Consider the following 25119-nt stretch of genomic DNA (forward strand, 5'->3'; position numbering starts at 1 on the left):
GGTTTTTATTTTGAGCCAAGTTTTACTACAACCAGCGATATTTTAACAAACATCATTTTTTTCTAAATATTTTGGTCACATAATAAAATTGGACAAAACAAAAATTGACATCAAACTAAAACAATTCTGTTTTTTGGGAATAAATCTGTTTCATGACGACTTTGTAAAATAAAATTACCAACAGACCCGGTATATCCAAAAAATATTTATAACAAACTAATATTTGAATAATATATTAGAATTGATTAAGGTTTATTTTATATTCAACAGGAAAAAACACTCTAACGCATCAAAAACAAGTCACAGTGATGTAAATTGAAAAAGCGTTGATTGCCCTCAATAAAGGTAAAATTACTGGAAGCATTATTTACTGTTCTACGGATTGTTTAAGGCGCGATATTAAACGTAACACAAGTTTGCAAGAAAATAAATTATTGGTTACATTTAAAATTAAATAAATTAAAAAGCACCAACCAGCTTATTTCACAATTACCTCTTTAAAGACCTACAATTATTGTCAGCCCAAGAAAACTCCATAAACATTTCCAGGCATGCAACATATTTGGTAATATACTAGAATATTTTGTCACTAGTTAATCAAACTCTCATGTTATAAACATGCTCGGTCTTAAACGCTCAGAAAATTTAAGCAGGTGTGAAACAAAATGGCCGCAAAATGCAAAATAACATCGACAAGATTTTTTCGCAGTATTCTGTTGTGTTTTGGTAATTTGTGTTAAAATTACGATTTTTGTCTTGCGCTTATAAAAGCAAAACAATATGTAAAAAATTTTGTTTGCTACGGTCTGTTAAAAGTTGTTCTTAATTGTGAAATAATTCCAAAAAAATACTTTAATTATTTCAATATATGCGAGGCTACAAAAATAAATTTCCGGCGATTTTTACAATTTTGGAAAAACACCTTTTGCGCTGAGAATATTGGTTAGTGATGCGTAACAGTTAGTAAAGCTACTTTAAAACACTACGTCCTGGCGTTTGGAAGACTACACGAAGTTACGTTGGGAAGGAGAGGATAAACGCATAAGTCACGGTTGACTGCCTACTTCTTTCCACTGCTACCTGTCCCTGGGGCTAACAAAATAAAATTAAAAACTGTTAAAGTTAAATTAAACCATAGGCACCCTTATAACATATTAATAAATGACGGACATTTAGTTTAATTGATTTTTATGCAAAACAATTTCAGAAAATATCAATTTATTATCCACATCTTCATGCAAAACAGTTAAAAAACGAATATACTGTTGCTGCCAGTCATTGTATCGATGGAAAAATTGTTCTTTCTGCAATATTTTTTTTATTAAATGTACCTTAGTTTCGATAACCTATTCAGGAAACCGTCATCAGGGCAAAATAAATTTGCTGGAAGAACAGTTAAGAAAACACTGTAGTTGAAATTGTTTTTAAAAATGTTGATCAAATTTTATCAAATTGGCATATCATTTTCTTTGTGTTTCTCAAGACAAAATGGGTAACATACAGCTTGTGTAAACTTTTAAATTATAATCTAACTTTTTTGAGCATGATAATTTTTAGATTTATGTATAGCTTTACTGCTGAACTTCAGTTTTTAACGTAACAAAGAAACTGCCTTGAGGCAAGGAAATTATGCGAGGAATTTATGCACCACTCGTGTTTACAAAAAGCACCAATTTTGGTTCGAATTCGTCGAAATCCACCCACACAATACGCCCGTGTGCAAATCGCTGCTATCTGTAACAAGGAAGAACTCGTGACCTGAACACACGATTATAAGATCGAATCCTGATGCTCAACAAACTGGTGGGCGGTGAGCGTTTAGCAAATCGATGGAACTTTTGCGTGGTTTGCCCTTGAGCTTATGTTTCGCAACATTTTAAGTTGATGTTTTTCCAAAGTTTCAAAGTTTTTGCGATATGTGTGTAAAGGCATATTTCAAATGCCTATAACAAGGCGTATGCAACTCTATAACGTCTTATGCTTTGCAACATTTTGAGTTTTGTTTTTACGGAATTAGAAAGTTTGTATTAGTGGGTGAACATGTAAGTAGTTCTAAAACTTTTTTTATAGTTCTCATTTCTTTTCTGAACTGATGAAGCACATTTTAGCAAAATCTTGTCATTTTTTATAAGTTTTGGTTGTCTAATTGTAGAGCGCCTAAAAACAACGTACAAAGCTCAAGCAGACAATTTTTCAAAAAATAGTAAAACCAGCAAAACGTTTGTGTGCGAGTGAAAAGAAACTGCTGACAAAGTATTTAAAACGACCAGCATAATTTAAAAAAAATTTGAATCGAATATTTTATCAAAAATAAAAAAACGTATTTTTGTTTATAGACGTTTTTAAAAGATTAATTTCAAAAAAATAACTTTGATAAAACGACTATTTCGGAAACAAACTGTCACATCTCTTATAAAACAATGACTTCAATATTTAATTGGTAAATATGTACACTGGTTGTCTCACAGTTATTTAAAGCAAACTCATTAAGATATCCATTTGGTCCTCCCATGAAATAAAATTGCATTTTATTATTTAAAAAAAAGCCAGAAAAACTAGCCAGAAAAATAGGCCCTTTTTTACAATACTCCGAGGTTGTAAAAAAACTTGACCTATAGCCTTGTTATATATGCAGCACGTAATTAAAATTTATAATAAACCCACATAAACGTGACAAACCGACCATACACGACAGCTTTATTTCAAATTTAGTTTATAGCCACAAAACATAAGGTTGTTGCCACTGCAATCAATGCCCCAGCCCGAATTACGTCACAAAAACACGCATTTTATCGCAAAATCTCGCCGCAGGAAACAACAGGGTCTATTTCGGGTTCTGACGTCATTGTTGTGAGAATTTCCCGATAAACAGAAGCAAGTTGCGGAAGAAAAAAAATCGCGACATGTTGGCAGCAATAACATTAAGGCGATACGAAAATGTCGTTACCTTTAAATGCGTGGTTGTGGCCGTATCAAGAAAAGCTTTAGTTGCCAGGTATTTTTCACCCTATTTTGGTAACTACTTGTGATTAATAGGTAAATTTTCTCTTAAAATAATTAAAAGTAAAATATTGGAAACCACAGAAAGTAACGCGCGGAAACAAAAACGGAACCTATAAAAACAGTTTTGGTTTAATTTTGATTAAGGACGGACAAATGTAGCACAAAACCGACTATACTCCAAACATTGCGATTATACATATTTTTATATTTCCAGCAAATGTCACAAAAATGTTAGCAAACAATTGTAGTAAAAGATATACACACATACTCAAAAACAGCTCTTCAGGTAATGGTAATTGTAATTTTACAATTACAAGAGCTGTCTTTTTATTAATACTACAATGCCTGGTAGCAACAGTTTATATACACACACAAAGGCCTATATGTGTTTATAAACAACTGTGATCTAGACCCTCAATTGTAGTGCTTCTCAAACTGTGATCTGTGAGGAAGCTTCATAGGACCCGCTTAACTTTTTCAATTTATTTAATGATAAACTTATGTTATCAGGAGCACATTATAGTACTTACTACAGTATATAGATTTTTATATTTAATTACTTATGTCTCTAGTTGTATCCTAATATAATTGGAACAGTCACAAATTTACCACGAATTTTAATGTTTTCTACATTTGTTTCCGTGTTTAAAAAAATGTCGGGGTCGCTTATTATTCATGAAAGTAAAATGGGTCCATAAACTAATAAAAAGAACCACCGGTCTATCGCTACTTAACCAACCCTTAGAATCAGTGGAAGGTCATTTCTCCTTACTACCGGTAAGTATGAGCACAATTATCGGCAAGGGCGTCACGTTTAAACTTGTTTGTGTTCATTCCAATGTTTCGCCGACAACCACCGCTAAATAAATTAACACAAGGCTCTTCGGGGAAGAATTTTAAGGAGAAACAAACACGAATTCCATGCTCCAAGGTTAATTTATGGGCTGGAAAAGTAATCTAAAGGAAAAAGGTGCTTGAAAAGTGCCAGAAAAAGGTAATTTTTGTTTTTTGTTTGTTGCGCATACAAAGGCTGACAAAACTCCAAACTAAATTGACTCTCAACTTGAAAATGGAGAAAGGACATATTTTGCATTCTTGTATAACATTTCTATATGTGTAATATTTTCAGAATATTCCTTAAGAAAAAATGATTGAAGTGAAAAATAAATAGAAAAAAAAATTAATGAAGTTTTATGCCTTGCAACATTTTGAGATTTTCATTTTTAATAATTTTAATAAGATGCAGGTTGTTTGTACTTTTTTCTGTTAAAAGGTAAGAAAAAATGCTTTTCTATAAAATTTACATTCCAGGACTAATTTGTTGAAAGCTATATGCGACAATTTTCGAGTGGGTAAAGTTTGTGACATTTGTAATTTCTAAACGGGAATAAATTGCTGTAGTTTATTGATGGCATTTCAAGGTTAAACCACTTGGCACGTTTTATTTTATAAATATCGCGACAAAATGGATGAAAACGCCAGGTGCGGCTGGTAATTGTCGCAATTCGTCGGAATCTGACGAGACCAATCCTATTTTGGTCATCACGATAAGATAAATTTACGCATAATTAATTTGCAGCAAGGACATACTATTTTAAGAAAGTCCTTTTGTTCGTATTTGCCTTACATTGGTGCAATTGTATCGCAGTAAAGCCATGTTTTTTATTCAATTGTGTTTAAAGAGTCCGACGTAAAAAAAACGCAGAAATAAAAAATTAAATTAAAAGAGACGTTAGTGAACCATTGGCCAGCTTAAAAACCAGCACAAGTGGAAATACAATTTATCAAATAAAACCACCTTCCCACGATCTCACAATCTTAAATGTTTTTTTATCACCAAACAGCTGAAAGTTAATTGAAAACAGCACAAAATCACTCAATAACAAGCTTAGCATGATGTGAGTCACACCTGAAATGAGGCACGATTTTAAGTCAAAACTTACGCTCAAATCACTCAAATTTAAACAGACGTAAAATGACTACGTGGCAAAAGTTAGAAAACATGATTTTTCCCACGAATTTTGCATTACGTAGTGGTTTACAGAGATACTAATTAAAAACCACTCCCATATGTAGCACAAAATACAAGGGTTTGCTCCATGAAAATCACAGACTGCTAAGCACTACTTTACATCATCGGTAATTAGTTTATCTTTTTACATTCTCACCGTGTGAATTTATTAAGTAGCTTCCAGAGCACAAAAATTTCTCAAAAGTATATTCTACAAAATGGTGGAATAAAATTGAAAATGCCAAACATTTTTTGTAAGGAATTTTAAATTGGCTAAAAAAACTGCTATAACCGAAACTTATGTAAACCTAAGAATAAAAAAGTTGTATAAAATAGGAGAAGCAAGCCAGAAAAAATAACAATCCGCATTCTGTTTGAAGCGTCTAACATGTTTTCTCTTAATATTGAATTTACAACGTCCAGAGATTTTTGCTAATAATATTATCTTGAGAACTGGCTAAAAATAAACAGCGCATGTTGGTGAAAAAGGCGCGATTAAATGATACGTCAAGCACAAGGTTAAAACCACGAGGTTTAAGTTCAAGTTCCAAGTCACAAACCTCCTCAATAAAATAAAGGCAAGGTGACGCGGTTTAGATAAACAGCTTGTCGTGACAATGTGGTCACAATTATGGAACAAACAACTAAATCCCGGCACGTTTTGAATCAATCAGAGGATTTCTGCATCATGTGGTTTGAGTTTCGATCGATCAATCAGGATGTTCAAGTGACAAGATTAAAATGTAACTTCCAGCTAAAGAACTGCTTAAAACACAGGTGTTTCAACTTCTCAAGTTCGGGTTTTAGCGTCGCTCAGACAAATGTGACAAGATTTAGTAAAGCTTTAAAAAACTAGGTCTTAAATTGTTACTTGACAGCCATTAAATGATTGTTTTTGCAGAAATTGTGGAACGACGTTTCTTTTAATGGAGTAAATGCGGCACATTCAAGTGAATTGTGAACACAGTAACTTATTTTGAAATGAACGTTTAAATACTTGAAGGTTTTTGTTTGTAGCGGTCCCGTATGATATAACAAGCTGTTAAAACGTTCAAAATAAATCGCAGTAACGTTTAGAGTTGAGTTATATACAAAAAAGCCAACCCAATTGATTTCTTTAATTAAGCACAAACACGTCATTTTCCAATATTTACGACACGTGCACGTGCTATTGCCCTAGCACGTGATGCTGTTAATAGAATGGACCTTTAAGCGTAAAACAGCCACGTTTCCTTGTAGAGGGAAAAACATTTACTCTCTGTAAGCACAGTAATAGGATTAAATTTAAAGGAATCGCTGCAAACATTTGATCAACGTACGTAATCACAATCTCAACCTTATCCAAGAATAGCCGTTAATTTAAAGACCTACGCATACAAAATATTCTCATACGTCGAACAGAGGTTAAAGGTCACGCGGGACGCAATAAATGACCTTGAGCGATGACGCGCGTGCGTAGAGGTCATTGCTGCCTGATCCAGATGACCTTTCACGGCGCAAACCGATATAGAATGGCACAGGGAGTGTCGTCGCTTCCGTTTGTTTGGAGCGATAACACTTCTAGCTTGCGACGATTACACGCTTGTCGTGGCTTCCAGGCTGTGTACGTCCCAATTATAAAAGTCCCTACTTCACTGCGTTACCATTGCACGTCATTGGTAAAAAATTATAGCTCTTAGCTTGTGCTTTGTGAACTTTTGCCAGGTGCTATTATATTATTTGGGGACTGTTGTTGTTTTTAATCTTTTTTAAGTATCTTTTAATTTAGTCTTGTACTGCTCCAAAAAAAATTTCCGATTAGGTTTTTATCTGGAAACGTTTCTAGTGAAATAAAAACAAAAAATGTCATAAAAGTAGAGATTGCAGTACTCCTTGCAACAATAAAACGCTGCAACGCGCTAAAAGAGCTTTAAAAAAAAAAAAAAAAAGTTAAAAAAAAAGATTTTTATTGTTTTGAAATCGTGAAAGTGGTTTAAAATTTAGAGACACAACAAAACAATATTTTTACTTTTAAGTTATGTTTACTGCACTTAACGTGTTAGACACAACGTGGTCTTCTTAAGCTAGTTTTTTTGATGCTACTGGAATGTTGATTAGTTCCAAAGCAAAAAACATTTATCCACTAGAGGCGCTATGCATCATACAATAGTGGGGATTCCTCGATTTCGACAGGATAAAAAAGTGACGTAACAACAACAGCTAGGTGTGACGTAACAACAACATCAGGGTAAAGTTGACAAATAAAACACGGGGCGTTGCATGGGAGGGGCTGGTTGGTGGTGAACATCAGCTTGTTGTGGTCTGGCCGTAACAAGTGACAAGTGAATCACCTTCAGCTCAACTACGTGAGTATGACGTACTTATACAGGGAAAGTCGCAATGTAAATACAAATAAGGCAATTTTCGGTATGTAATAACATGGGACGGTGTTAAGGATTTTTTAGTGTGTGTGTCGAAGTTACCTGAAACGGGATTTGACAAAAAAACATTTTTAACCAAAATACTTGGCCGCAAAGTTAGTTGGTATACAAATAAGATTTGTAATATCAGTAACAACAAGTGTAAGGGATTTTTAGGCACTGTAGAAAAGTTAACAAAAATGGAGTTTGAATACAACATTTGTAAGCACAATTGGAAATGAGTTGAAACAAAATGTTGGCAGAATTGACAAAAACTACAGGTGGGGAATCTAACTGGTAGTCAAATGATTAGTTATTTTTTATGAAAAGTTGCATTTTAGGAATTTCTGGTTAATTAATGTGTACCAAAACAAAGAAACCAAATTTTCCCACAATGAGCGGGGAATTTTGTGCTTGATTTATCGCATTTAAAACTGAAAGATCAAAACAAAAAGATTACTTCCAACAAACGTCACCAACCGATTATTATTGCACTAAAACAACCAGCTGTTTAAACAAGGGAAGTCGAATTTTACAATTACAACACAATTTTCCAAAATCAGACAATGTGTTTATAACAAAAACATCTGCGGACAAAAGTCGGGCATTGTATCTCGATACGTGCATAATTAACCACTTAACACAATTCATTTGCAGCTTTAACAATGAAAATTCCCTTAATTAGCAACCTTAACAACAAAGTACCCAGTTAATTAGAGGCTAGTGACAATGAATCCTTGTTAACTACCGAGTCCTGGAACAAAAGAAGGGCCGATTAACCAAATATTGCGACCACGTTTAAGTAATTACTTCGAATAAAGACTGAACATTTGAAAAGCAGCGTCTGGAGCAATTGTTTGACGAGAATATTTAAGTGGAGTTTTAAATGAGCTATTTCCGAGAATGCTTCAAATTCTCATCACAAAGAAACTATTGTGTAAGCCACTCTAGATTGGCCAGTAATATTTCTTAATAATTTAAAAAAAAATATTATTGAAGATACCCTTTATTGAAACATTTTCTTCTATTATTTGCTGAGATTCACAGTTTTACTAAGAATTGTACAAAGCATGTGATATTTTTTGGTGGCTACACTCTTTTTATAGCGAAGGTTACAAACGAAATATTGTTTAAGATTATGAAAATAACAACAAAAACGACAAAATCAGGCAAAAATATCACAATCGTAGATTTTTGGGCCTACAATTTGAGTAAATTTGGGTAAAAACAGATTTTTTATCTCAAATTACGTTAAACTTTTGCTCACGAAACAATAATTATAGCAGTAATTTGACGAACAACTTTTTCAATTTATCACTACACTTGCTAAATCTTGAACAATTTACGTCACGTTTAACCAGAAACTTCCTAAAATCCTTAAAAACCCGATTGCGGAAAATCTGCTCCAAGTCTGAATCAAAGTACAGGTTTTTGTTGAGAGATTAGAATTGAATTGAAGTGGATGGTTGCAGCATTTGCGTCATTTCCACGATCAAACCAGTAAATTGCTGGAAGAAGGTTGCGTAAGGCAATTAAGAATCGCTGTACGTTGGTAATAGGCCAAGTTGTTAAGCATCTAGCCCGAAGATTAATCAATTGCCCGGATTCTATACGAAACTGTCGGCGACTACACGAATATTAAATTACTCCAAACCGCTCCAATCATCGACAAGTTTTACAATTGCTTGAACTTTTCGTTAAAACCGCGCGGCTCTTTATTAAAGCTCCATCGTGAAAGGCAAATAATAATGGTAAATTGAAGATTCCTACTTCAAAAACTAGTTTTTCAACGTATTTTAGCATTGTTTATTATAATATGTTTGATTCCCAAAGCAATGTCACCGCCGCATTGAGGTAAAATACCAACAGACCAGGATGAGTATTGTAAACCCGAGTAATAATTAAATCGATGCTTGCAATACAGAATTTCAGCAAAACCAGAAAAAATTTATTTTGTTAAATCAAAAATAAAGCTTTCCACGCTTTTGCTAAAACAAACTTATTTTACTAAATATAATAATAAAGGATGTGAAAGCACCAAGTTGAACCGCCTTAACTTCTATTTAAAAACGCTTAGAAATCACAGGTGCTTTAGTTTAAAGTTCAATTTAAGCGCAACTTTTCGCATTATTTACCAGCTTTACGTAAAGGTGAAATCACCGTGGATGTAAAAGGGAACCTTGTTTATTTACAGTATGATCTAATAGGTTTTTTATTTTTTATTGACATATGTTTAATGACGAAATCTGTGGCATCCAAAGTTCCAAATTAAATGTATGTTTAAAACTTTCCATTTACACTTGATACGAACTTAAAAGGGTTTATAGTTAATATAATACTTTCTCCAGTTTTAAGGCGTATTAGCAAGGTTGGCTCGAACAAAATTATTTTTACAATTTTCAAGAACTTAAAGTATAAGAAAAAACAAAAATTAAGTGTAAACGGAAGGGCTGGTTGGCGGTAAACATTAACTTGTTGTGGTCTGGGCGTAACAAGTGAATCACCTTCAGCTCAACTACGTGCATATGACGTACTCATACAGGGAAATACGTACAACCAAGATCTAATCGCAATGTAAATACAAATATGGCTTGTATTCTCAGTATGCAATAATATGGGACGGTGTTGGGGATTTTTAGGCTGTGCAAAAATTTCCCAAAACGCAAAACAGGTTCAAGCAATCGACTAGCAGCTAAATAATTATAAAATTTCACTTGTCTTCTATTCAACCGCATTTGTCCGTAAATTACCCTCTATGCCAGAATGGCTAATTAAAACTCAGACAACAAAACATTCTCCTAATTATTAAATATGGTATTCAGGTGGCACTATATAGAGACAATTGTATTGGATTCTCGACAGGCTTTCGCACAACCGTGCTTCATCAGGTCAAAGTCCTAATTTTTAAGACTTTTCCCCAATGTTCAATTTTAGTCAACTAAACCACAGAATCAAATAGAAGAATGTTTTAAACAGACGAGACTTCATTTCTACTCCACCGCAACTTCGCATAAACTCCCACAAACGAAGCCCAAGCAATCGCCATGCGGTCACCGCTTCCGCATTCCGCGCGCCCGATTATGACGTCATCGGGCGCGGTATGACGTCACGAATCGGCGATTAACATTCTGGGTCCAGGTGCTGTGGTTTGTCACTTGTATTGGGAGTGGCTGGCTTGTGAGATCGCATCGTACAAGTGGGTGTTTACAAGCAAACAAATATGAGCGGGGATGCGGCTTGTGGGTGGGCGTCAGGAGAGGTTGAACTTGTCATTTTTTTTAAAGGTTTTATTAAAGTTTAACACGTAAGCTAATACGGAGTTGCCGCACAGTTTATGAAAAAAAATCAAGACTAATAATTCATTTCAAAGCTAAAGAGGTCGAGTAAATTGACATCACCTTGATTAAGATGCTTCAATGGGAACTTGTATTATGTTTAGTTATTGTGAATAATAAGTAAATATTGACTTTATTTAGCTAGATTACAGATCCGCGCATAGTGTACCCAAATGAAGACATTCGAGCCTTTCAAAGTGTTTTTTTTTATTTTCTGCCTTTCAAAGACCTAAAATTGTATATAATTTGTAGGTGTTTAAATATATTTCCAAAACAAAATTGTATAAACGCCAGTTACGCCACGTGTTTCCATGTAATTGTGTACTACGAGCGTATAGTGTCGTTCACCCTGACGAAGGAAACGTAGGTCAAGAATTACAATTACCAGAGGAGCTGTTTCACGAGTAAGACATATAGTGGTTGCGGGTTAGTTTTAGTCACCAGCTGAGTTTGAGTGGTTAACGTGCTGTGTGGGATATTTAATTTGTTCGAAATTTCAAACGTAAACTTTTAATGTCCCGAAGAAGGTTGAAAAGTCAATCGAAATGTGAGTGGTTTTAATAAAAGTTGTTTTAAACAAATATTTTTAATTGCTTAACTAAAATGACCACAGAACCCAACGATAAGAACCAACATTGTTGACATTTAACAGTAAAATAAAGCTAAAGCTCGGGTCAAGATAAGTTATACCTTAAGAAAACACAATTTGTAACCAAAGGCTAGAAAACACAAAACAAAACTATTTTTGGCACAAAGAATGATTTCATCCCTCAAATAAAATTGCATTGATACAAAAGCTGTAAATATTAGGAAAACATTAAAATTATTACAATGTCTGACACCGGTTGTCCACGTAAGCTCCGAGCAACGGTATTGTGCAAAATAGTGTTAGTAGAGATCCCCTTTATTCTGATGAATTTTGTTGTTTTGAGAATCACTAGAATTTGGCGCAAAACTTATCATCGGTTCGAAACACTTCCCGTTGAGATTCACATTTACAATTTTGCGAACAAATACCAAAAAACCTTGAAAATAAACCAAAATGATGGTGTTTTTCAAATTGCGGGAATAACAAGTCAAACGCCCACCACAACAAAAACAAAATTCCTCAGAGAGCAAAACCCACAACAGGGGTCTGAAAATAGGTTTCTAAGCAACTTATACCGAGATATTTAGCGTTTGTTTGCATAAATGGGGATCACGGCAATCAGGAACAACAATCTCCGGTGAAATAAAATCCCAAAAGTGTCGGTGGCAATTACCAGGAGTTTATTTGACTTGGCTGTCACAATAATGCAGGACTGAGCAGCGCATAGACCGAACGTCGGGAAATTGGCTTTCACGCCAAACCAGCGGATTGTAAACAGACCTGGGATTATCTCCGGTGGCAATTCGCCGGCCAGGCTAAACGGCCACTTTGAAAAACACGTCGCGCTTTTTCAGTCATATTTTTATTTCATTGAGTCGGGTTTTACACTCCAATATCAACTCTGCTTATTGAGTCTATGTTTGCAACCGACAGGTTACTGGTTTAAGATTGGGATGCCAGGAAATAATAAAATACTTTAAAGTTAGAACACAGTAACACGCCAAATACAAGGTTCATCTCTGTCCATCCAATCATTGGCTTGCATCAACGGCAGCGTTTTCACCTGGTTATGTCACAAAACGTCAGGCTACTTTAAAGAAAGATACGCTTCTACTATTCACGTTTTATTTGTTTTTAGCAGATTGATAAATCAACAAATCCTTTTTATACTAATGTACAGCGTTTAGTTGAATTCGTTTCAAGCAGTGTGTTTATTGCTCCATACATGTTCAGATCGTCTTCTTGTAACCCTAATTTTCTGTTATTTCCACCAACTTATGACTTCAAATAGATCAAAAACGATTTTAGACTATTTTTGAAGCGGCAATAAAACATAAATAGGACGACCAATAATTTGTGTTTGATTGAATTTCATTAATACTTCAAAAGAAAAACGGCTTCTATACATATATAAGTTGTATACACAAAATTGTTGCGTTTAATGGTTGAAATACCTGAATTAAATATATCACTGTTTAAAAAAGAGCCAGTTTATATCAGAAACAACCATATAAGACGACCCATTATTTTGTGTCCGCTTGAATTTCATCATAAATCGTATTGTAAATATTTAAACCCTGTCCGACCCTTAGCGTTCAACAGTTATAATATTGTGAAGAAATGTTAGAAAGGATCCGGCCTATTTCAGAAACGGCCCTATAAAGTGGCCATATGTGACGTCAGCGATGGTTGTTATGAACTCAGACCGCGGTCATCTGAATCGCCATTGCGGTGGTCAAGATGGTCACGTACAACTCAATGCTAAACGTAGTAGTTTAAAGGTGCGGCCTGATCTGCTCTAAATTCAATAATTCAAAGAAATGCGGCGGATAATGCGATGTTGTGACGTTGCATATGTTAAAACGTGGTGACATTGACTTAAAAATACCCTGCTTTTTTGTCATTTTTAAACGCTGGTTTGCTTTTAAAGCTGAAACGATGTGAGATTGTTTAAGATCATTCTAGGCGAGATGCGTTATGCCCTTTATTAAAAAATATCAAGTTGTGTTAAAAAAATTCTTACCATGCCTTTAAATATTAATTTTTAGCCAGGGGTTCCAAGTTTCTAATGGAAGACAACTTATTCAGAACCATTTAATAGACAACCATAATATTTTGGCAAAGTCAATTAAATTTAAAGAGCCTTGCTTTTAAATAACCCACATATAGATGATTTTAAATGGTTAAAAACTATTTTTCCCATGCAGGTAAGTTGAGATTCATTTTAGCAAAAAAAAAACAAAAAAAAAATCGAAAAGAAATCAAAAAAAAAATCGCTGGTTGGATCGCAAATCACGGCATAAATTCCTACAATAATTTGATATCGCATCGGCACCGATATAACCCTACTATCGGACGAGTACCGATACTACCACTTGGTATCGGGTATCGCTTCGATCCAATATTATTAGCCAACCATAAAACTCAGTTTAATGTAAACAAAGCTAAATTGTAGAAGTGATAAGCAACAAGCATTCAGTGTAAAAATTCAGTGTGTCGTGTAAAAGCGACTTATAATTTTAAGATTTTAGGTTTCAACCAAAAAGAAACCTCATCAGCAAAAGACTTTTTACAGCATTTGCAAAAAAGGGTTTAAAGTTTCGCGAATTTTGCAGAAGAAGAAGGATCGGCCATTTAACCGTGGGCAGCATTTTGCGAAGAGCCGGAAAAAAAATAGCGTCGCAAAGGTTAAAGCATCAAACATCAAACTTGTGAGGAGTAGGAACGCATAATTTCACCCAACTTTTCCGGGAACGTTCGTCGAAATTTCTGGAAACACGGGAGAAAAGATCCAGCGACTGATAGCTGCTTTGTATTTGTTATGAGCAACATCAGGCCGGCACGACCCACATTTTCCGTGAAATACCTCGGTCCCTGGTCCGTGGTTGACCAACAGACTTGCAGCAAAAAATAAAGAGTTTTTTCGGAGAAATCAAGCGGCAAGATATTTTGCCAAACCACCACGTGGTTTCACGGATTTTTGTTGTAGAAATAAACTTGGAATTTCCAGGGAAACATAAAAAGTTATTGCAGCAACAACCAAAAAATAGATTCTCAAGAAAATTTGAACTTTTTACACAAACAAAGGCCAAAGATATGAAAATTTAAAAATCTTAAAGAAAATGATAAATTTTTCTGTGAAAATCGTCGTGTGTCATTAAATTTGTCACGGCCACACAGCCTTGACGTTTTTACAGCTCGTTTTAAGTCTAATAATTTGTTGCATCAACCAAAAATTTCCTAGAAAAACGGGAAAATTGTTGTTTAACTCGCGAAACGTGTGAGTAAGGTGGTGCCAGTATCGACAGGTTTGGCGACTATTTGTTTATTTCAAACAATAAGAATCAACGTTTCTGTGAAGCAACGTGATCTGCTGCGACAAGCAGATGCTTGAGTTTTGAAAAACAATAAAATCTGATGAAGAAACGGTACACTATTGTTTAAATGTTCCAATAAAACAATTAAATGTTCCAAATAAACACGTAGTATTGACGTCATAATGGTTCAAAGAAGCCGTAGAATATTTGTCAAAAGGACGACACACAAAAAGCTTTGAGTGAAACGTTTAATCTTTAACATAATATTCATTTATTTAAAAAACATTTACGAAGAAGACAATGTTAAAAGTGAGTAAGCATTTTTCAAATGTGTAAAATTACACGATACTTTTGTATGGGCTTTAGAGGGTATATATTTACCTTCAAACCAATGTTAATAAATCGTCACACATTTTTTAAATGTGCTAAAATAAAAAAATGTTGGAAAAAACTTATCCAAGAAAACAAAGAAATATTGCTCGCGATTTTTCTTGCATTTTATCCTTTGTGTTTTTCCATATATTGTACTACGAGCGTTCAGTGTCGTTCGCCCTGAAGAAGGCGATTTGAATAGGTTGCCGAAACGTTGGTCAAGAATTACAATTACCAGAGGAGCTGTTTTTTATTATTATAACATTGTGAACGTTAAAAAAATACTCATGTATGGCTTTAAACGCCATTCATTCCACTTTTATTGGTCTGAGTTTCAAGTGTTTCTCTAGCTCACGTTGCACAAATATTCCAGCGTGAATAAACAACAGCAAACAGTGGTTCTAATCCACAACGTCACAAACCAAATTCACAACGTCACAAACCAACGTTTTCCTCGAAGCGCGACATTTTGTGGATTAGTGACCTGACTTCTAACACAGATTGACCTAATGCACTGCCCGTGTGGTTTATTAAGTCGCTGCCAAAACAAACCTGATGTTTCAGGGAAATAAGCCGCGCTTGAGTTAATTAGGAGTGATGGCAAGCCTTATAAGGTTTGGTGCAAAAGTTTCCCAGAAACATTCGATGGAAGTAAGATTATAAAAGCCTTGTAATAAGAAAGGCAAGTCGTAAATGGCAAGGCGAGATAAATTAAGCCGATTTAAACTAGGTGACAAAAAACAACAAAAAGATCGACAAAAAAAAGGAATAGCTCCCTGAAAAAAAGAGGAACTTCGAAATAAATGAACTTAATATACTCACTTATCTTAAATAAGGAACCTAACAGTTTTATAGAATGGTTCACAACAATATTTCAGACCTGTATTAGTCCTGGCAACCTACTATCATTCCTCAAATTTATTATCAGTTGCAGAAACTTTTCGACACAATGTTTACAAACTATTTTTGACGAAAACTTCCGCCTTGATTTGAACTTTTAGCATTATGTTGTTAATATTAGGATCAACCGAACCTCAAAAATCCACTTCATACATGTTTATAGAATATGTTTTGTGCATCAATGTAACCTATATTACAATCAACGTACGGCGTAAAATATATTCTTCCGTAATACGAACATTGCGCATTCTTGATTCTGCCAAACCAACGACGCCAGCATCAAGCAGCTTTGTTGTTTTAGCGCACGAACTGAAAGAATCCAGTGTGTTGGATTTAGCGCCGCCTACCGTCCGAATTTTAAGACATTTCCTACCACAAGAGGCGCCAATAAAAGTATAAGAAGTCGGGTTGCATCAAAATAGTTGTAGAAAGATGTAAGACCCCGATGCATTTCACTCTTGTCTTCACAAATAAACAACGGATATAAAAGCGATGTTTAAACCCGTTTGGTCTGAAAACACATAACATTAATGCAAACAGAAAAACACTTTCGTTTTAGAAGAAACATTGGCTCGGCAGGTTATCGCAATAAATTCGTGCACAAATTTGGCGGCGTTTTTAGCCGATGAGTGGCAGGAATAATCCGGAAAACCTTATTTGATCTGAGATAAGCAAGCCACGGTTTCAGAAACACAACTTTAAGGTTTCGTCAGATTACGCAACCTGTAATAATATCGCTGTTGGAATTGGACTTTGTCCGGTTCAACTTCGTTCAAAACTTAAACTGCCCACAAGATGTGGATATCGGCGCCTTTTAAGCTTTACAAAGACCAACTGTGGTTTAAAGATTTATCGTAGAGATAGGATTTGCAGTGCAATGCAATTCTTGGTAAAACTGCATTCTGTTTCCACAAATTGCTGCACGGATTCAATACAACTTAGGTAAGCTTTGGAAACTGTAAATAAATATCTGACTGAAACAAACAAAAAGTTCGCTGTCTTTTCTAGATATCAATTAAAATATACTTAAATAAACATAAACATATGATTGCAAATAAAAGCACTGGATGAACAAAATCTCAAAACAACGTTTCTACATCTTTAACAAATTGTATTTTCAAATAAAAAAATAAAAAAATCAGCTTGTTGTTTTCAACGCCATAAATAATTTTTTAAACGCCTTTTTTAGGCACAAGATGACATTTTGTTTATCCTTTATTAAAAACCGATCTGACCAGCATAAGACACATCCAAGCAACTGAAAGTAATTGCACAAAAATCACAGATTCACAGCAAGACAATGTCAAACATGTCAAGCATTTAATCGTCCTTTGGACTTTGCCTCATTTTGAATGTAGTTAAAACGTAGTTGCACTGTTTGGTGGAACGTATGCTGTTATACAAGTGTCTCCTAAAACTGTTGTTAAAACTTAAAAGGTTCCGAAGACCACAATTTAACCAAATTACAACAGAGAAAATTAAGTGGAAAACAACGCCTTTGTTTTCGTTATTTTTTTATCTCGTTGTATAAGAGTCTATTTTAAAGGGTAAGAAAGAAAACACAAATAACTGAATATAGGCAAGGGAAGTGAATTAGATAGTCAGCATGTTACAAATAAATACCTTCTTAAAATGGTAATTTTTGTATCCAATGTAAGAATTGTTGACAAGTTACCAAGTTTTTAAAATTGTTGGTAAAAGACCTTTTTCTGGCTCATAAAAGTTTTTTTTTTATGAATTCTATGATTTTTACCGATATTACACAATTGTAACAAATCCAACATGAGTTTGATAAAACTATAAATCAAAGGAATAACCTTAAACAACCATTCATTTGTGAACGACAAATTTAATAGCAACAAAAAATAAAAATACTTTAAAAAAATGCATTTTTAATCAAAATTTTTTAGGTTAAGGCAAGACGTCTGCTCTGTCGCGCTATCAAGTGGTAGAAATAATGTTGAATATCAAGACAAGGATAACCTCAAGGATAAAAACTAGAACTAAATATGGTGTTTAGGATTAAAGGTACACTGAATCAACGGTTCAAATATCCCGTCAATCAGAGATAAGGGAATCACGCAAACTCAATTTTAAGGTTATGTCAGATTACAGAACCTGTAATAATATCGCTGCTGGAATTGGACTTTACCCAGTTCAAGTTCGTTCAAAGCTTTGCCCACAAGATGTGGATATCGGCGCCTTTTAAGCTTTACAAAGACCAACTTTCAGTTTAGGATTTTATCTTTGAAGATGGAATTTGCAGTGAGATACAATTCTATGTAAAACTGCATTCTATTTCCACAAAGTAACACGAAGATCTAATGGAACCAAAGCCGATTTGAAAATCCAAATAAATATATAAACTTAGGCTTATTTCCACAACAGTTTGACCGAGAAGTTACGTAACAATTCACTTTGATGATCAATATTGTCGTAAGATTAAGCATAAATATTAACTAATGTAATATTTTAAGAATACACCAGTGTTATGATATTACACCTCAACTAGCTTATAAAGCTTTACTAAAAATTTCAGCTTAATGACATTGATCACGTGATAAACATAAGTAACTTGTTATTTGTAAGAAATAACTTTTGAAATAAGTTTTATAAGTTTTTTTATAACTTTTTGACATTTTCAGAATCAACTTTTAAGAAATAACTTTAATATGTTCTCTATGTTATTTATTAAAAAAAATTCATTTGTAAACTGTCGGCCTGATATGATTTAAGCCGCATTTAATATTTAGCATTTCAAAGCAAACGTACATTTATTTAGGCATAAAACGTTCTTCTGTAATAAAAGTATAAAGCCTTTAGTGCTAATATTTGCAGCAACTGTTTTGTTTACGCCAAATAATATAGTCTGTTAAGGATTTGCACCTAAAAGCAATTGCAAATCTGTTGACGGTTTGCACCTGAGTCAACTAAAAGCAATTGTCACAGATGGCAAACGTGACAATGTCAAGGCCTTTAAACTTTTGCTGAGCGTGAAATTGGCCTGTATACGTCGTCGCTTAAACTGATCGCACTGTTTCAGATATTGAGCTATTTAAGACTTGCTTTACGTCAGTAAGACACGATTCGACGAATTGTACGGTATTTTCAGCATCAACGAAAAACTTGACATTTAAATTGCAGTTTAAATGTTTGGCAAGGAAATGTGGTCTATAACGCCTCTATATAGCCGTAATACTAAATATGTCTTAATATTCGAAATAAGTTTGATTTATTAGCCAGGGTAAAAAAAACAAAAGAAGGCAAAGCGTTCTTCTCCATTTACTCAACCAACGACAACATCATAATGTATTTATGACTAGGGGTGTCCAATACATTTTTAATTTTTGCTGCGTCTTTACTATGCTCAAATAGGGGAAATAGATCAAATGCAAAGCTATTGTTGTATAGATTTTTAAACAATAAATCTCCTTTAAAGTTGAGAAGTTTAGTCGCCTCCAGTAGTCCTTTACTTATAGGAACGATGCTGATTTAGGCGAAATATATTCCTTTTTCCTTTACAAAAAGTCCTGATTTGATCGGGGTTTTACACATAACAATGTGTCACTGACCAGGAGAGTTGATCTTGATCGTGAGGAATTCGATCTGCTTCTCAAGTTCCATTTTCTTGGTGAGGAAATCCTCAACAGTAGGGTCTTCAGCTTCATCTAACCATTCTTGCTTCTCATTGCAAGACGAGATCACAGTGGTCTGCAAATAATACAATTTTTTCAAGAAAGTTTGTGATTAACAGAGATTTGTGTGAAAAAAGTGCTTTTTATTGCTGAAAAACGTTTGCTCTGATTTCAAGTTGTTGATATGTGAACTTTTATAATATTGCTAACAAGTTGCTCCTAAAATCTGTTACTTTCTTACTATAATTGTGTAACCACAAACCGTCACCTGATGGTCTTAAAACATAAAAAAAGTTCCTCAATAATAAATTTCAATTTTTACACTGGGAGTATGCTGTTTAGTTTAATATAACATTAAAAAAAGTTTATAATTGTTTATGTAAGTATAAAAAGCCAACCTAATTAAAACACCACTTTAAAAATAAATGAGGGTCAAGTTTATGAATTCCACTAATTGTATCATTTAACACGAATACATTAAGTTGTGTTACCTTTTCTTCCTTGGATGGTTTGACACCTTGCATCTTTTCAGGGTCTGCTATCATTTCACGAATGTGGGCAATAAAAGACACAAGCGAGACCTTGGCAGCTGAAACAAAAACTTGCTTATGAAATGAAAGGTTGTGGTAAAATGATTTTCTCTAATCACAAACTGAAGTGAATCTTCTTCTAACATAAAATATAGTCGGGTGTTCAACATCCTTTTATAGTTGTGACAAAATAATTCTAGCCAAATTTACAGAACATTAATTTAAAAGGAAACACTGTTTATGTTGTTACTAATATTTATGAATCATGTATATATATATATAAAACTGACATTATTACTTTAATTATTTCGTGCAAAGCAATCGATAAATCAAGTCAGTAATTTGCACATTAGTGACTCTCGACCCATAAACTTAAACTGAAATGAACATTTTGATAAACAACTATTTACAACAACTCACCATAATACACTTTCTTCCATATGGTTAAGCTTATGCTAAACTCTGTAGATTTGATTGTCTTCAGTGAATTGCTATTGCAAAAATATTACAAATAATCATACATCTTAAAAACATGCCGCTAAGAAAACTCTTTTAAGGCAGCCTTTGGCATATATTTGCTAGATCAACTTTTAATGCAATTAAACATGACAAATAAGTTTCTGTTGCAAACTAATGTATAATAAAACAATATTTCTTAAGCAAAAATCTTTATTTCTTTCTCTTGGCTGTCTTTTTCTCAGCTTCCATAGTTCTCTCCACTTCTAAAAAAACAAAACATATGTGTTTCTTGTTCTTTTATATACGGATATTTAATTTAGGTGCTGCCTAACTACAATAAAGACTTACTTACTTACTATGCTAACTTAACAAATAATTGCATATTAAATCTACATCCTTTGAATTTTAACTAAGTCTCTCAAAACCTGATGACTTTGTATCAATTGAACATTTTATGAAGAATTCTTCTGGTTCACTGAATTTCAACATTTTTTATACAGGGTCCAGCAAAAACAAAACAAGTAAAACTATAAGAAGCATGTGCATTATTATACTATATTCAAAGTTACCTCAACTTTAAACTGCCCTAAACAACTCAAGTTTAAAACTAATATGAAAAATTCAACACACAGGAAAAAGTTAAGCAATGTTTATAAGCTTGCTGAAATGCACTAACTTTAGTTGATAAATCATAGTGTAAGATAATAAGATCAATTTGGCATGAGCACTACCAAGCCACACCAGCAAAATTCAAGTGCAATGCATCTACAAATAACTAAAGAGTAATGCCATACTTTGCTAAAAACGAAAGTTGCATATATAAGCTATTGCTACCAGGCATAATATCAGGTTTGTAGAGCTCTTCTGGCAAATGTAATTTTAAAATTACATTTGCCAGAAGAGCTCTACAAACACGAAAGTTGCATATTATGTAAACTGCTAATAATATTAATAGCTGCCGCAAACTTTTACTACCAAAGCACATAGATGTTTAAACCATTTCAAAATGCATAGATTTTAAACTTGACTTTATTATCCTTCGCTGCCTTGCATATATACTTTTAATAAATAATTCTTAGTTTTGATTTTTTGAATAATAAGTCAAATATCGATCACAGAATTTATCATTATCAAATTATATAACAAAAAGTGCCAGAGAATTGTGATGTCATACCTGCCCAATCGAGAAACTCGGTGCATTCCTTACGGTTGTACCGGACCCCTATTTGTCGAGGTGTTTCCCCTTTTGATGTCTTCACGTCAAGTTTTGCCCCCGCTTGAAACAAAACGTCCAAGCAAGCGACGTGGCCCCACGATGTTGCAAAGTGAAGTGGGCTGTAACCTGCAGGTTTTAAAGCAAAATGAAAGCAAAGACAAATAAACTTACAAAAAATCTGGTTAAAAGGGACACTTTCTGCTTATTTGGACTCTGTAAAGAAGCCAGGCGCAAACGTGATTAAAAACGCAACACTTTCTATCCCTTAAAAGGCATTTTTCTAATTTGTTCGTTGACTTTAAAAAGAACAGTCATAATATAAGGTTTGCAGAAAGTGTCATGTATGTATATGAACTGCAACTTGTAAATATATATTTCTTTTCCAAACTAATTCTTGTTTTTGACAATTTTTACTGGTACCTGATTTAAGGCAAAGATCAGCAAGCTTTGATGGGACCACGTTTTAACACTTATCAAATGGAGCATTTCTTAATCTGATTTACTAAATATGATTATACATATTTGGCATCTAAGTTAAGAGCTACAAAAAAAACTACACCAGGAGCCTTTAGAAGGGCTAACTGAAATTAGTCGATCAATCACGGGACTTCTACAAGCAAGGCCAGGAAAATAACTAGCCTTCTAAAGGTAAGGTTTGAACTCACGACCTCGACTAAACCGGGAACATCCCTCTACTGAATGAACTATAAAACCAATCAATAGTATATTTGGTAAGTAAAAAATAAGTTATAGTACTAATTCTGTTTGCTTATTTTATTGTACATCTTTTAAATATATTAGCGGTAACACACAATAAGTCCTAAAAAGCAACAATTAAGTAAAAGCAGCACATCCATAAAACCATATTATTAAGACCAACAACAGAATAAAGCCAAATACGCAGTAATAGGGCGTCAAAGTGCCTTGGCTTAATCTAACAAACAAGGTTAAAATCAACTGGATAAGACTTGAATCTTTCGGAATAAGGCCTAAAGGCCCCAAATAATGCCTGAAACTGTATAAGTAGAAGGAGTGGGATGTTCGGGGGCAATGGGTCCGGCATCGGACGTTTTGGTGTCGATGTTTGGGGTCCTAGTTTGACTGGCGCCGATATTTTGGCACCAAATTTTTGGCCCTGTTAGGGGTTAGAAAATGGGTTAGGGTTGAAAGTATTAGGAGATTTGGTGATGTACTTAGGGGTTGGGTTGGGGTTAGGTGAAGTGTCGTTTAGGCCTGGTTCTGACCTTTAGTTTGTATTCTAATTTTAGATGGTACTACGACTATTAGGTATTACTGTATTTTGGTCTTATTCTGACAACTGATATTGTTCCAAAGTCGGTTTTAAGGCTGGAGTACATATTATTAGCCTGCACAATATTAACCCAGTGACAAATTATTTTGTTTAAAACTCCAAGATTAAGATAATAAAAAAAAAAAACTTTAAAAAAAATTAATTTATCCAACCTTCAGAACTTTGTTGATTTACATCTGCACCGAGCCTAATAAGTTCCTTTATGACATCACTACGCCCAAGCATTGCCGCCATCTCGATCGGAGTTTTACCAACTTTGACTCGTTTGTCGATCAGACTTCCAGCTTCTTCGTGGTGTGGGTCCTCAACGTTCATAAAAACTCTTCAAATAAACGAAAAAAAACATATTAAATGAACTGTGGGCTGTCATCGTAACCGAAAAAACTCTTCAAATAAAAAACATCAGATTAGTCCAATAGATTTCGATAAAAGCATTTCTAAAGGTGGTGACTGGTGAGAGATAAAAGATTCCATACATGGAAAGGAGTTAGCAAAACACTACAAGGTGTCCGGAAATGTATTTAGTTTAAAAGAAAAATTCAAAGATGAAAAAAATGTTTGACACATAAGATGCAGCCTGGATTTTGCAAATTTATGCAAATTTTCTAAAATTTACAAATAAGTTACTGTTTATCACAGTTATTGTAACAGTAAAAAAATACCAACTAATGAGTTGTTATTAAAAAAAGTTAATGTAAATAAAACAAAAATAAAAAGGTATGTCATTTAATAAAGTTAATTTGGCTATTGAAAAAAAATATTCTGTTTTTTTTCAATGTTATTCGCCAAAAATGTCACTGAAAGGTTGTAAAAATAATTGCGAGAAATGCTTTTTGGTTTTGTATTATGCCTGGCAGAAACAGTTTGGAAGTTAAACAAAATAATATATAAACGTAAATATGTGGTTATTTACAGTTTACCTAATGTGGCATATATATATATGTAAAATATAGTGTCACATATTATAAACTATATTCTTTAAAAAAAATATTATTTAAACCTGGGGTTGGCAACCTACGGCCAGCGGGCTGAATGCGGCCCGCCGATGTAATTCATCCTTCCGCCTATTTGACAAATTAGACACGAGTCTATTGCACAAACTTTTTTTCCATTTTAACTACGTAATTGCGAAAAATTTTCACGCTACCCGCGAATGTTTATTCTATGTCCGTTTTGTTTACGTTTTGATCCAGCCTTTTAACTAAATCAGCGATTCTTTACTTTTGCGCTGTGGAAGGCTGCCATCGCACAAAAATGGAAGCCTTCCACGGCATCGCGCAAAAACGGAAAACATATTAAAAATATTGGACATATGTTTTTTTAACATTTTTTTATTTCGGCAATGTAATAAAAACTTGCAAGAAATTAAAAAAAACAACAGCTAGATTAACTTTAAATGTTATCGCTTTCCCTCAAAGTAGTTTTGTTACACTTTTCATTAGTAGCATGGATTACGACTGTGTGAACTCAAACTTTAAACCAAACAAACTTTTTTTTCGCGTTTTTCATCAACACTTTACTTCCTCCTTAAATGTAATTAAACACGTTTTTAAGTGCAAAAAATTTCCGAGCCCCGTCTGATTCACAGTTGTTCTAACATTTCAATAACACATTTCTTAGTAATAATTTTGTGCGGCCCACAAAGACCTTTCTGAGTTTGGTTTTGGCCCGCGACTAGAAAAAGGTTGCCGACCCCTGATTTAAACAGTCAAATTTTTTTATTTAACTGATTACTATAGTAACCAACTTCTTGAGTCTTTCAATATCGTTGTGTAAAGCGCAATGCATTACAATGTTTTCCCCGTCTAATTCCTCTTCAACTTGTTGTTCATTTTCATCAGGAACATCCTCATCAGGGGCCATTCTTATATTTGGATTAATTCCCTAAACTACAAAACACTACAAAATGTTGTCAACAAATAATGTTTTCTTTAGAGTTTGGAATATTACTACTTGAAATCTAAAAAAACTGAATTACACATTGTTAATTTAGAAGCATGTTTAAACCACAAAGTGTGTTTTTGAAATTGAACAAGCGTTT

General features: G+C 33.9%; 1 protein-coding gene across 1 annotated transcript; it reads right to left on the reverse strand.

Moving 5' to 3' along the window:
• LOC146131750 (ankyrin repeat domain-containing protein 45-like) lies at positions 1–24967 on the reverse strand. Its single transcript, XM_083397305.1, has 6 exons — positions 24826–24967; positions 23231–23400; positions 21725–21892; positions 20053–20150; positions 19499–19637; positions 1–1092 (listed from the first exon to the last, which is right to left on the reverse strand). The coding sequence occupies exons 1-6, from the start codon at positions 24939–24941 to the stop codon at positions 1061–1063; spliced, it is 723 nt and encodes a 240-aa protein (XP_083253431.1). The 5' UTR covers positions 24942–24967; the 3' UTR covers positions 1–1060.
• Between the last annotated feature and the right edge of the window lie 152 nt (positions 24968–25119).

The sequence above is a fragment of the Ascidiella aspersa genome, chromosome 9 (genome assembly GCF_963924565.1).
Source record: "Ascidiella aspersa chromosome 9, kaAscAspe10.2, whole genome shotgun sequence".
Classification (NCBI taxonomy): domain Eukaryota; kingdom Metazoa; phylum Chordata; class Ascidiacea; order Phlebobranchia; family Ascidiidae; genus Ascidiella; species Ascidiella aspersa.